Below are 14891 nucleotides of genomic sequence, written 5' to 3' on the forward strand. Positions count from 1 at the left end.
GCTCCACTCTATGATTGGTTTGATACACATAACTATGGCTAGATTTTAGTGCTGATTAGAGTTTGTCTTTTAAGCAGTACTACTAGATTATAATATACCTGATAAGAATGTTCCAATGGGGGGGGGGGGGTTGAGAGATTGATTTACCCTCTTACTTGAAAGACAGCTTTTAAATTGCATAAAGAATAAAAAGGGAGGAGTGCAGATCACAGTTTTGGGGAGATCTTAAGTGCTGGTGAATCCTGTATTGTAATGGATCATGCATCATTTTCCACCCAGGGGGAAAAGGGGCAGGGAAGCCCACACACAAACATCAAACATGTGGCTTACTCCTCTCTAGGACCACGGGTGTATGCTTATACTACCAGCTATAGAAACTCAAATCCAGGGGTCAAGTCAGTTTTCCAGATGCACACAGGAAGGGTACTGCTTTTGCAGGTACCCAGCAGTGCCGAACATGAGGACATCCCCAGGGAAGGGGGTGGAGGGCGAGAATGCCAATTCGCGTTCTACAGTAGCATGTCCTAGTGCCCCTAGGATGAGGGTGCTTGTTATGTGCAGTAGAAACAGACCCATTTTTATATTATTATTTTTAATCAGAGCTTCTTCAACGGTTGCATTTATGGAGTCTGAGAGTCACTTCACAATAAAACATCCTTTCTCTTCCTTTAAGCAAACCCAGCTTTGTTTAAAAAAAAATAGTGGCAGTTTGCAATTTGTAACATAACCCACCAAGAAATCAAAAGCCAGGCACTTTGGGAAATGGTGGCCCCAATCCAGCTGTATTTGTGAGCAACTAATAACGTGCGACAGCCAATCATGCCAGATGCCGGCACACATCCCCATTTGCATTCACACGCACACACACACTCATCACTTCGGGAGGGTCTGGATGAGCATCACGAAACAGCTCAGGATATGCAGCCACATTGGCAACATACACAGGTCTCTCCTGCCGCATTGCGGCATCTATCTTCCTTTCACTCTCTTCCCCCACGCACACCAAAATATTATTTGGATTTCACAACTTCAAGCTTTTTATATTATATTAAAAAAAAAAAATGAGGTAAGGCATCCTGCCAAGAAAGGGCATGCTGGAACCTCCTCCCCACCCACCACAGGTTCTGTTCCAGCTGCAAAACCAGCCATTATTGCTCCGTCTTTGGGTGGATCCCAGTTGGTTGCGGGGGGGAGGGGGAGTACTTTATTGCCATAAGTAGCAGCCCATGGGGCTGCAGGGTTCTGTTCTTTGTCCTCCCAGAGCGCAACCCACAGAGGCCGCGTCTAGCAAGTGGGAGAAGTGGTGATGGGGCTATGCAGGTAAGGAAGGGTGCCTGGGGTGGAATGCACTGCCACGGAGACTGGGAAACTGAAGACAAACTGGGATGTCGGGGTGGAGGAGCTCTTCCCCCTCTCCCGCAGCGTTCCGGAGGGGCTGGCAGCCTCAGCAGCGCACGACGGGGCCAGCACCTGGGACTCGAACTGCAGCAGCTGTCCCATGAAGCTGAAGTTGGGGGAGATGATGCTGCGGCGCTGCTTGACAAACTCAAAGGCCTCCTCGAGCTTCACCCGCTTCTTCATGATCAGGTAAGCCAAGCAGATGGTGGCTGATCGGGAGATGCCGGCTTGGCAGTGCACAAGGACCCGGCCGTGACGCACCTTCACAGAGTCTGGGAAGAGCAGAGAAGATGCATCAGCACATGGCCAGAACATCGGACGAGCCCTGATGAAACAGACCAAGGGCCCATCTGGCCCAGCATTCTGTTCACACTGTGGCCAACCAGCTGCCCACAGGAAACCCACAAGCAGGACACAAGTGCAACCGCACTCTCCCACCCACGTTCCCCAGCATTTTCTTGTTGCTGATTGTAAAAAATGTTTTAGATATACGTGTGTCTCTATGTGTGCTTTCCATTTATATGTTTGTATGTAAATCGTTTTTATTATGTATTTTAATGGTTTTAATCTTCGTAAACCACCCAGAGAGCTTCGGCTATTGGGCAGTATAGAAATGTAATAAATGAAATGAAACTGGCATACAGAGTCATACTGTCCCTGATACTGGAGGCAATATATGGCCACCATGACTAGTAGCCATTTATAGCCTTATCCTTCATGAACTGGTCTAATCCCCTTTTAAAGCTGTTTAAGCTGGCAGCCATCTGTACATCCTGTGGTAGTGAATTCCATAGTTTAACTATGCGCTGTGTGAAGAGGTACTCCCATTTATCTGTCCTGAATCTCCCACCAGTCAGCTTCATGGGATGACCCCGGGTTCTAGTATTACCAGAGAGGGAAAGAAACATCTCCCTATCCACTTTCTCCACACCATGCAAAGCCAAATCCACGTACCACAATTCAACAAGCATGCAGAAAAAAAGCTGCGGAAAGTGGTACTGACCACTAGGGATGACCACTAGGGATTTTGTTAAATCCATTCTGTCTGTGTTTCGCAGACTGTCAAGCATCTTCCTTTCCATTGTCCAATCATTGATGGAAATAGATATTTTTAGGCATATACAACAATTTCATTCCTGTCTGCAAAAGTGCACTGGCATAAAACTGACAAAGCGTTGTTCGTTTTTATTGAGGGGTGGGGGTGGAGGTAGTATTGTATGTCCAAGCCAACTTCTGCTAGCCCTGCTTTCACTTAAAACACAACAGTGTTGGAGGGAAAACCGGACCACCTGGAGGCAGCAGAGATAGATAGCAATATGCTTTCTAAAAATATAACCTATGGCAGGCACATCGTTTAGAAATATCATTTTGTCTCTCATACCTACTCTGAAAATCAAAATTGCTTCATCAGACAAGGACCTATAACTGTAATTAGACAACAGTACTGACTAGTTTTCCAACACAATATTTACCAATATAAATAATGCAACCTATGCAATTAGATAAGCATGAATGATTACCCTGTGGCTACAAGAAGCCCTTGAAGGTGCAGTCCTGTGGTTCCTGGGAGGGCATGTCCTAGGGCCATAAGATATCACAGATGTCTCTCCTTGCAGGAGAAAAAGGAGGCCTGCCATCAGACATCTCCAGGGTGCAGCGGAAAAAGATGGCTGGGACCCCCCTGCCATGTTCTGTGGGCAGTGGGGGCCAAAGCAGGGAGTGTCAGGGAAGGCCCAGGATCCCCCTATATGCTCCCAAAGAAGCCCCATGACTATCCCAGCCATGAAGCTGGCATAGTGAATTCCCTCCCATTGGTTTCAATGGAAAGAAAACATTAAAAAAGAAAGGAAAAGAAACACCAGCTCAAAAACTGCCAAATTCCTACCCAGGCTGATGTGAGGAAGCAGGGCTTTGGATGCAAAGGGCACTCCACTGCACATTCACCCACACTCCACACCACTAGGGAAGTGTGATTGCTCCCTCTCCCTCTCTCTGTTTGGGCTACTGATGCAGCAGAAGCACAGACTGCCTGTAATTTGGAAGGTGACAACTCTAGGCCCAAAGGGGAATAGAGGTACAGCTACCAAAGGACAAAAGAGCTGTTATGGAAATTGAATGATGGAACTATCTTAAAAAGTAAAAAAACACACAAAAAAACATGAGATGGAGTAATGCAACGGAATGATCAATTTTACAGAAATCACTGATATTTATGCCTGAGTCGAAGTGGATGGCCTCCAAATTGGTCCAAGCCAAACTGGGCTGTTTTCCAAATCATGGAATCAGAGGCCTGAACTGAATCTTGTGGTCACAAGTGCGCACCACTAAAACATACCTATGTATTCAATGGCTTCCATGAACCAGGAGCTGATGTCAGTTTTGTGGTTATCTTCCACTGGAATGCATTTGTATTGAAAGTGTCCTTCGAAGTGGTTTGGGCAGTCCGATGAAACATTTAGCAAGGCTGTGATCCCCAATGTGTCCAGCATGTCTCTCCTAGCAGCATGATGTGCACTACCGAGGAAGAGGAAAGGGAGGATTTCCACAGGTCCACCCTGTTCCAGGGGAGAAGAAGAAAGAAAGAAAGAAAGAAAGAAAGAAAGAAAGAGGAATCACTATGACACAGGCAGGAACACAGCAGTATCAGAATGAAGAGAAATGTGCTAAGGCTAATGGTATAACGACTGTGATAATCTTCCCCATTTCTTCCTATAGCATCACCCTGATTATTTTCAGGCCTCTAGGCTGGATGTATGTCCAATCTCTTTCACTGGGAAGTCCACTTTTCTAACCCCACTTGTCTCCTTACAGAAACAGGTAGTATTTTTTTAAAGCTTTCTTATTTCATTGAGCCCTTGGGAACTCGGCTCTTCAGTTGCTGGATGCTGCTGCTCAGTAGGTTTTGTACATTTTAGCTTTGATTTTGCTATGGTTTTTTAAAAAATCTATTTTTCTCCTTTGAGAGGTCTTATATAAAAAAGCAGTATACAGTTATTGTAAATGCAAAAATACATGTGGTGGTGGTGGGAAAAAATAGCGAGTCTTATTGTGCATGTTCAAAGGCTGCTTCTATACACAGGGCTGTGTACACTGTGCTGCAAAATAAACCGAAAATTCTGCAACAGGGCAACCCACATATTGTGCCAAGAAGAGCTGGATTCTGCAGCCAGCAAAAATTCTACAGATTATGCCAATTTGCCTACATTTTTGCAGGTTATTCTGCTAGTCGGAGGGAAAGGCAGGGAGCTATCTGGGGCACTCAAGTCCTGTTACCTTAGAAAATACTGCCATCCCCTCTGGCTTTTAAAATTTCACTAGATAGGCAAGCACTGCCCACGTGCTTTCTAGCTTCTCTCCCCTACAACAATACGGACTAGAAACAGGTTTCTTTTTAAAAGAAAAAAATGAAAGCAAAGATTTCCAAGATGCTGAATTCTGCACCTACAGCCAAGTTAAGCGTTTTCTGTATTTGAACAAAATCGCCACATCTTGTAACAGAGGGGTCCCCAACCTTTTTGACGCATGGGCACAGTCAGGAATGTGAGAGACTGCTATGGGCACCACAAAAAAATACCTAATCAGTGGATCATCGCTTTGGCGTCTATGTGTCTTATGGATCTGTCTTTTGGAGGCTACTTATGGATCTTAGGCTGTGTCTTATTCAGCAAAAAAAAAATGTTTCATGTCTATTGGACAGTGTAACGTCTCTTTCATAAGGGACTGTCTAATTCGACTAACTGCTGGCGGTGCAATACAGCTAATGCTTCTTTTAAACATATGTTTTGGCGATGTCGAGCAGTTGCTTTGGGTGGGGGGGTATTACAAAGATACATTTTGTACTGGAACATTCTTTAATATTCACTGATGTACATGCTCCTTTAAATTATTTACCTGCTTCATGGAAATTAACCGATGGTCAACGTAAATTGATTCTCTGCACCCTTTTGACAGCTAAAAGACTGCTATTACAACAGTAGAAGGATAAACATTCACCTCCTATAATGCAATGGATTGAGCACCTTACAACACTTTCAGTATTTGAAAGGGTGGTGTATAGACACCACCTTCAAGTGGATACTTATTTGGATATTTGGTCCACTTTGTTGAGCCCTATGTATAATTGCCAGAAAGTTGTATGCATTTCATACAAATCCATGTACATATATTATATGGGAGGAGTTGTGGCTCAGTGGCAGAGTACCTGCTTTGCACGCAGAAGGTCCCAGGTTTAATCTCCGGCACCTCCAGGTAGGGCTGGAAAAAATTCCGCCTGAAACTCTGGAGAGCCACTGCTGCCAATCAGTGTTGACAATATCGGGCTAGATGGACCAAAGGTCTAACCCACTTCTGATGTTCCTGTTTTAAAAAGTGCAAAAAAAACCCCACTGGGTGCCTGTGGGCTCCACACTGGGGACCCCTTTACGGGTGCCACTGGAGGTGCCCACAGGACCCCTGTTGTAACATGTACAGTCCAGAGCTGCAGGTAAATCCAGAGTGCAGAGACTGCTGGGATTATCAATCCCAAACACATTGTGTCTGTCCAAAATAGAGATACGTTTGTGGATTGTCCACAATCACTATTGCCTAGTGATTCTCTGTAGTCTCCACATTTTCGATATTCACAATATCATCATATCTCAAGCTTTCTGATCCTATTGTGGGACTCCAGTTATCCCTTTGAGTGTGGATATACTTTTAAACCATATTGCCATATTCTGTAGACTTAAGATGACAGCGCAAAACTGGTTGAAAGAGAAAATGCCACTCCGGATTGCATTTAGGGATCCAATTAGTGTCAGTTAGTTTGCTGAGTCATGGCGAATACACAAGCTCTAATCAGGTTTTCGACATATTTCTCTACGAAACATAAACTGCTGTCCTAGAAAAGATTCCATATCACTTGGTGACAGCAAGAAAAAAGTGTCATGTGAGTTTACTATCTTTTCTTGACAGACAGAAATGTGCCTGCATAGAGCAAAGTTGTATGGATTTAGAATTATAACACTTTTATGCCAAGATACAATTTTTTTTTCTTTTCTGACTCTTTTACATCCATCTCCTTTCCGCTGAAAAATCTTACTCTCTCAATAAATCCTGGTTCTTCTGAACTTTGCAACTACATTTGCAGGTTTTTTGTTCCTCTGGTTATCTGCTTTCATGAAACTGGAAGCGTAACAGTTACTACTCCTACGCAACAGAACATCACTAAATTCCAACAAAAACCCCGCAAAAAATACTTATTCTCAAATTGCAGTTGTATCACTGTCAGCATGCCAGAGCATCAGTACACAACTGCCACTTCGTGACCTGCTAGAACAGAAGCCATCTTCCCAAAGTAGTCGCCATTTCCATTCTTTGGCCAAGACAGGCACAAGCTTCATCCAACAAGGGAGCTTGGTGCACAGAAGCAGATTCCGTGCATTTTTCTTATCGGACTGAGATCCACATGCCCAGATCTGATGCAAATACACAATGCACATCTAGACCACGTTAGAGCAGTATCATTTCAGAAAGGAGGGGCGAAAGGGAGAATGACTGTGGTCAGTACTGTTGCTCTGCACTTCCACATTGGGGCAGGTCATTTTCCCATTTCCAAAATGCTCCAATGGAGAACTACCCAGGGCACTATGCTCATAAATCGCTGTTGAGGAAAAACTCTGTTGTTTTGGTGGCAGAGCAAAGAGGCTGCTTCGATGCCCACAGATAAGGACATGCACCCACTAGACTGAATTCATACCGCCACATCATCGAAGCCTTGCGCTTTTGACAACAGTCAGGGTTTAAATGGGAAGAAGCCTTGGAAAGCCAACCTGATCGTGTTGAGGTGTCCCACAGGAGCTGCAGCTTTGCTCGAGGTGTTCCACACTGGCCAGCGTCGATGAAGTAGCAGGAGATGTCGTCTTTGCACAGAATTCTGGATATTCTGAATGAAACCTCTCATAACCACCTGAAAGTCAAAGACAGCGAGCGATTACTCCCCAAACTGCATTAGCCAATGACAAAGCATTCTGTGGCACACACAGAACCAGTCATATAAGTGTGTGTGAGGGTTCTTGCAGGGTCCAGTTAGTCTTAGTTTCATAGCTCCCCCCTTCCCCATGCCCAGTGACCAGTACTCCATCCAGTCTTTGTATCTCTTCCTTAGACGTCTGTCTTCTCATCAGCATATCATGCACAGTTCTTTGGGTTGCTAAAATTTCAGTTTTCAGTTTTGTTTTGTTTCTTAAATTTAAACAATGTAAGGAAAGTACATGCTATTATCTTTAATTTTGTACAAGTATTCCAGTAAAAAAATCTACATAATATATCATATTAAGGGTGCAATCCTATGCATGTTTAGACAGACAAAAGTCCTACAACTCCCAGCATTCCCAACATAGCTGGCTGGGGAATGCTGGGAGTTGTACGACTTTTGTCTGTCTAAACATGCATAGGATTGTGCCCTAAATGTACTTTGATTTCCCCCCTCAAATATTTCAGAATATTTGCTTCCAAGTGTGAGGAATGTGTGTACCCTCCCTGAGATGTATTAAAAATTAACATGGAATACTTTTTATTATTTAACCTTTGTTGTTTACTAAATACAAGTAAAATAAACATGTTAAATTGGATCATTCTCTAGGGCAGCAGAAAATTTTCCAAAGCAAACTGAAGAATTTCCAATGCAAATTACCCTTGCAAATTAACCTAACCTTTTCCGATTCATTTTTTAAAAATCCAAATGACTAGTTGTAATTCAGCAGTTTCATATTAGAGTTTCCCTTTCAAATCTCATGTTATGGGAACACAGTTTGCATCTGGATCTATTACAGGGTTTGGTCCCTGTATTTAAGCCTTTGTTATCTTGGTAGTGGGTAGCTGTTTTTTTTTTTTTAGGCTAACACAATTCATCAATAAGTTCTATTCTATTCACTTGGGTCTGAATAGAAAAATGGTTTCCTGTCTCACTACAAATGATCATAAATTGTGATAACATAATCTAAGTTGCTTGAGTTAATACCTATCACTCCTTTTCTGAAAGGTCACTGTGCTTATTTTGCAGACATTCAAGCTTTAATTCAAGGATACTCAGCCTGCATACAGATGCCTAAGGATTGCGGGATCAAGGTCAGAGATGGAAATATGAACAGGAATGCCTGGTTACCAAGTAGAAAATTCCCAGTACTCAGTGTCTAATGAAGGGTGCTGGGGCTCCATCCTCCCTAGAAGAAATTACACCCCCTGCCCTACCCAAACATCAGATGTAGGGAATTTGGTTACAGTTATTCAGTGGTGTATGGTACTTTGCATATGCTCAGGTAAAGCCTTCTTTCACATATCTGAGAGCTGAGCTCTGGCTTTAAAATTAGGTTCCCAGACTAACAGCATAACCCTATGCATGCTACACTGTGTTCAGTGGAGCTTACTCCTGGTCATCAGTTCCTGGTCGTAGGAATGCTGCCTTAGCCTCATTGAAACCAATGGGACAAAGTCATGGCTAACCTAAATCCCACTGGAAGCAGTGGGACAAATTAACTACACTTAGCCAAACTGGGGTATTCAGTGATTCAACAAAAGCATCTCAGCTAAAGGAAAAAAAAAAATTCCTTTGTGCCAACAACAAAAGCCAGTTCAGTTGTCAGCCTTGTGCATGATGGAAGAAATATTTCAGATTTCTAGATGCCAGCATCACCAGTTTTGTTTTTTCACAACCTTGAAGCATTTCTACAAGAAAGTCCATTTAAAACATATTGGTTCATATTTTCCAGAGAAAAATAGATTTCCTAATAATCTTCTCCTCCATAATTTCTGGGGACAGCATTAATTGTGAAGGCTGTAGCGGACAAAGGACAAACCTTTTAATAGAATCATTGCAAAAATGCACTGACATGAGTAACAAAGACTAAAAATAAATTGCAGTCAACTGATGACGAGAATCTATCCACTTGCCAATTAAAAAGGGAGCACACATTTAAGCAGATATAAACAGGGATGTCTGTATTACTACACACTTAAAGAGTTGTATCTAACTGTGTCTGTCCCTCAGAAGAATGGATAGTGCTGGTGGAACTAATTCTTCCTCTCTTCCAGCAGCCTCCCTGTACACCCCCAAAATCTGCTCTGGGGGGTTGGGGGACCATGAGGAGCAGATTTGGGAGCACAGGAAGAGGAAAGGAAGTCCAGTTGCATGGGCAGAAGTTCACACACATGGCATTGGATGCAGCCCATAAAGATCATATTTTGCACCTAGACAAGCTGAATTCTGAACCCTATGTCAACTGTGCCAACTGGGTAGAAGAAAAAAGCAATCTTAGTTGATTAATAATGAGAATTAATTAGGGCCTCATTGGTTAATCAAACACATTTTGATTAACATTTCATTGGTTATTCAAACATTTCATTGGTTAATCAAACACATTTTGATTGATTAGAAAGTTATCCCTGACAGTATCACAACAAAACATTACAAAAGCAACAATGACAGGAAATAGGGTAATATTAGGAGGCCACTAACTCCAGAGGCTTTGATAAGAGTAAAGGGCTTTTCATGGCAGAAAATATAGGTTCTGCTTAGTTCAACTGCTTTCAGCCCCAACAAAAGTTAGAATACAAACATTTAGAACAATACTACAAGCTGCACAATATATTTGCCACATCAAAAGAGCAGGTGCTCTCACACCTGTCAATATTAATAAGCAAATGTACACATTTAGAAGAATAAACACTCGCCAAAACAATACAGAACAACCCACTCCACATCAGAAGCCATTAGTTGATCTCAACTGATTCCTTCAATTAGAATGAGATTTAAACATGTGTTTAATTATCGCAGTCACTCAAATCAATGAAACTCACAATACAATCCCACACGTCTACTCAGAAGACAGCAGCCCCATTGAATTCAATGGAAATTAACTCCAAGGTAAACGTGTAAAGGTTTGCAGCCTTAAAAGAGTTTATGTTTGGCTGGATCATGTCCTCTTCTTCAGTATTATCCACTATACATCAATCCACATACGTACACCTTAAATCATACCTATTAAAATGTTTCTTCTGTTTACCACTAAAGGCAACCTTACTACAAAGCAAGGTCTATCAGGCGGTAGATTCCAAAAAGGGGGTGTCATTTTTCCTGCTTGCAGTTTCCACCTCTGAGTTGTTGAAAAAAAACCCAACCCGGAATGGGAGAAAGAATGCAATTTTGACGTTTTGCTTTGAAGTATCCAGAAGTATCTAAGACTGGGACCCATCACCACGGTGGCGTTTCCAAGCTACAGATAATGGCAGCAGTTTAAACAAGCTAAAATATATTCCTAGTGGCCTATATCTAAATTGTTAAGACTCATTTAATTCCCTGTTTGGTTGAGGGAATGCTGGGTTTACACCCACTGAGAAGTACATGTGTGCAGACTCCACAAGGAGTGCCTGTTTGAGGCAGGCCTCCATGTGGTACCGCTAATCCTACTCACTCTGGAAGATTTGTGAGTTTTCAAATCACTCTCCACTTGGTCTATCCCAGATCTAGCATCATTATTAAACATTTTCTTCAGACATGCATAGAATGGTTGCACCACCATGCTTTCCCAGCATGTTTCATCCATTCATTGCCATTTCATAATTTTCCAGCAATCACAGACACATGGTGCACTCAGTAAGACTGAGTCAAAGGACAGCTAGAGAGGAATTCCACACAGTAGTAGAGGAATATATTTGGTTCATGGGTTAAGTGACAAATCCATCATCTATCATCCTTGAACAGTGGCCTGAATCATCTAGGCCGTTCAACTGACTGATCAAATATAGTCAGCTGATATTATTTCACAGCAAATATTCCAAGAAGCCATGATGCCTGACAAACAGGCCTGCTGCTTACTTAGCACAAATGACTTTAAAAATGAACTTTTAAAAATAATTGCTGTAACTTTCTTTGACTTAATTTCTCTTTTTTAATTTTGTAACTTTAGGCTAACCTAGAGATTTTCTAGATTTTCCAGGATAAAAGTCAAATAGAAGAACTGTTCAGTGAACCATTCCCACTTATAAAGACCTTCCCTAATATTGTTAGACGTTATAACAATACATTTGAAAAAGTTAAATATCATTATATCAATTTGACCAAATTATTTTGGCTGGTCAAATGCCCAACCCTAGGACCACCAGTAATCTCCAGTGATACATTCAGGTGGACCCCAGCACTTCAATAAAAATTACAGAGGAAAATGCTGGATATCTGGAGGGCTTGTTTCTTTTGCCATTTCCACCACTTGCTGAAGAAGCAAGCCTGCTGTTTTGTTTTAAATGTAAAAATATAGAACTGAAGAGCAGCTTGCCTCTTCTGCAAAATAAACTGATGCAGTGAAAGCTCTAAAGAAACCCCCGGTTATCTGCATGTACCACATATAGCTTTATTGGAATGCTTTGCAGCCATAGAGGATAATTCAGAAGGCATCCTTGGCTGGTGGGAAAGCAAGAAAATGTGGTTGCTTGTCCTTTGCGAACTACCATAGTGATTTTCAATACGTACATTTGTTGGGAACCACTTAGCTTAAGATGTTTGTTGATCACAACTAAACCTTGATTTATTCCAAACTTTTTAACTCATCTTTCTCCAAAAAAATTAAGGAAGGAAGCAGCGACACAAAGGAACTCACAACACGCAAAACATGGAGAGGTGCCATAGCTTGCATTTGGAAGATCCTGGGTTCAATCCTTGGCATCTCCAGTTAAAAGGGATCTTGGATAGCAGGATGGGAAAACTCTGGAGAGCTGCTGCCAGTCAAAAGATGACAATACTAGACTGGATGGACCAGGGTCTGACTCGCTATAAAGCAGGGATAGGCAACTGAGGGCCAAATCCAGCTCCCCAAAGGTTCTCTTCTGGCCCCAACAAAGCTCCTGTTCCCAACCCAACCCCAACAACATTATGTACCTCAGCACGGAGCATCCTTCCCTTATGGACCTCAGCTGCTCAGTCGCATCACTTGCGCAAGCCAAGACACAATGACCTGCTGAGATGCACCAAGCAGGGAACTCTGAGGAGGCCTTTTGACACGCTGGGGGGAAGAGGAAGGCAAGAGAGCAGCCCTCTTGGCCTGCATCCTGCCTCGTGGGCATGTAAATCAATGTGCGGGCAGAAGTTACTGACCCATCCAGCACCTGCTCAACTCAAACACTGGCCTGTGTTCAAGGTGAGGCGCTGCCCAGGGTTATAAAGCCAGCCTCATCTGTTCCTACAACCTAAAGAGTAATTAAAACTCACAAAGCCAGAACATGCAATCAAACGAGGACACTTGTCAGCCAACAGCAAGGCCAAGGAAAGCAGAACTGTGACTTTCAAGCCAGCCTTTAAAGGGGGAAGAAAACCCTGGCCTGGAACATTTCCTCTTGGGACATTGAGAACACAGTGCTACGAACTGTGTCATAAAGAATAATTTTCCCATGCCAATACAAGGCTATTGCCAGAGGCTTTTCCCAGAGAGCACATGCTGCGCACGCGCCCACACACACCTCACTGGGGCATGGCATTAGGGCTATAAATGGACTTTAGGGCTGCTCCCCCCGCTTGCATCCATTAGGCCTTTAGGGTGCATTCCTAAAGCGTGTGCGGGGAGAGGCCATCCACTGAACAATCAAGCAGGAGCTGCCACCCTCTTCGCTTCCTTCCACCCGCCCAGGGCTTCTGCAGTTCAAAAGGTCACCAGCAGCCCACACACACACACACACACCAGCTGACTGGTCAGATGGGCAGGAAACAACCTCTGGATACAACGCGCACCGCTCCTCAAGGGCCGTGCGAAGACGGCCCATCCCAAACCTTCCCCCGCTCTTCACGGAAATGAGGAAAGGTGCGCGAAGGCAGAGCAGGCGGCGGACAGACAAGTCTCTGTAGCTCCTTTCTCCCAGACGCACGTCGAGCAACGGCCCGCGAATACGCCGAGAGCGGGGACCAGAGCCCAACGCCCTCGCGGCTGGCTCTCTTCCCCAGCGAATGCTAGCGAGGTCTCAGCTCCGTTGATCTATTTGTACCCCGCCTTTCCTCCTGCAAGGCTGCTTACATCATGACAAATTTAAAGAGCGACCGAACACAACCAAGGCCCCGGGGAGGGAGAAGGAGCAGGAGACAGTTCACAGCAACTAACGGTGGAGGTAGCGCAGCGTGCGGTGCAATATACAGCTTAGAAGTAAAATGGGCCCTGCCCACAGGACTGTCTCCGTAATCTCCCCGCATAGGGAAGGAATTGCCGGTCAGCTCGGAGGCGAGGCGTGCGCGCCCACTTCGCAATCAGCCCGAGTCACCAACCAATATCCCTGGAGAGAGATTTGCCGGGGCTCAGGCCAGCCAGGAACAACGTCCTCTCATGCGGGAGACAGACATGCCCAGAGGCACTCTCGTCGTCACGCAGCCCGAGGCAGCGTCCAGCCCCCTGCTAAGCCCTTCGGTTTCACAGAGCTTCGGGGCTTGAACTCGGTCGCAAGGATTATCGGGGAGGGCTGGCCCGACTGTCCCCTGGTGGGGCCCGGTCAAGCCGGCCGAAGGAAGGGCTCCGCCTCGGGACCGAGTCCCCACGCCGCGTCCTCCTCGCCCGAGGCCCCCCCATCCCTCCGCGCTCACCTTTCAGCAGGCGGATGTCGGTGTGCTCCGCGTCCCTGCGCAGCGCGCGCACCACCAGCGACACGGTGCTGTCCTCCCGCAGAGACTCGGCCCGCGGGCTCCGCTCGTCGTACACCACCACGGCCGAGTACAGCCCCGAGCGGAGGCGGGCGCGCACCTCGTCGTCGGCCGGCAGGATCTGCTCCAGGCTGACGGCGCCTTTGGCCCGGCGCCGGACGATGGTGTTGCAGCGCACGTTGAGCGCGCCGCGGATGTAGCCGGCGCTGTGAGCCAGGAAGGGCCGGCAGTCCAAGAGGAGGCACTTCCCCGCCGCCGGAGCGGCAGCTGAGGCCGAGCCGCCCTCGCCGCGGCGCAAGAGGTGCTGGAGCGCGCGACAGTCCATCTCCCGCAGCTCCACCATGGCCGCCAGCGCCACGCAGCCTCCCGCCGCCTCCTGCCCCGGGAAGCGCCACGGCCTCAGCGCATCGCGCCCCCGTTTCCGCGCAGCACCGGCCGCTCCGCTCCAGGCGCGAATAATGGCACCGCCGCTGCTGGCGGCGGCGGGGCCGGCGGCGCGCTCCCCCGAGTGCGTGGGAGGGGCCCTTTCACTGCCTCGCCCCGCCCCCCACATCCTGCGCCCTCCGCGGCTTTCTCCTCTTCCCCCCGCCGCCGGGCCCCCCGCCCCCCGCCCTGAATGCAATGCGCCGAAGGCCGCCGACGTCACAGCGGAGCGCATGGAGACGGCGCCCGGCGCTTCTGCTCGCGTTCGCTCACGAAGAGAAAGCAAGGGCGCGCCGCGCGCCCGTGCGCGTCCTTGGTCACAGCGGCCGCTGCGCCTGTCGGCGGCCCCGGGCGTCGTGCAGGGGGCGGGGCGAACCCCGGGCGAATCCTGCCGCTCGGGGGCTGCTGCCTCCACATGGCC

The 14891-nt window shown here is 46.1% G+C and overlaps 1 protein-coding gene across 1 annotated transcript; it reads right to left on the reverse strand.

Annotated features, from left to right (window-relative positions):
- Positions 1-581: 581 nt before the first annotated feature.
- DUSP4 (dual specificity phosphatase 4) lies at positions 582-14522 on the reverse strand. Its single transcript, XM_084835063.1, has 4 exons — positions 13991-14522; positions 7209-7345; positions 3734-3953; positions 582-1670 (listed from the first exon to the last, which is right to left on the reverse strand). The coding sequence occupies exons 1-4, from the start codon at positions 14388-14390 to the stop codon at positions 1285-1287; spliced, it is 1143 nt and encodes a 380-aa protein (XP_084691189.1). The 5' UTR covers positions 14391-14522; the 3' UTR covers positions 582-1284.
- Positions 14523-14891: the final 369 nt, after the last annotated feature.

The sequence above is a fragment of the Heloderma suspectum genome, chromosome 2, assembly GCF_057233095.1.
Source record: "Heloderma suspectum isolate Gila_16-S chromosome 2, 16-S_ref, whole genome shotgun sequence".
Taxonomy (NCBI): domain Eukaryota; kingdom Metazoa; phylum Chordata; class Lepidosauria; order Squamata; family Helodermatidae; genus Heloderma; species Heloderma suspectum.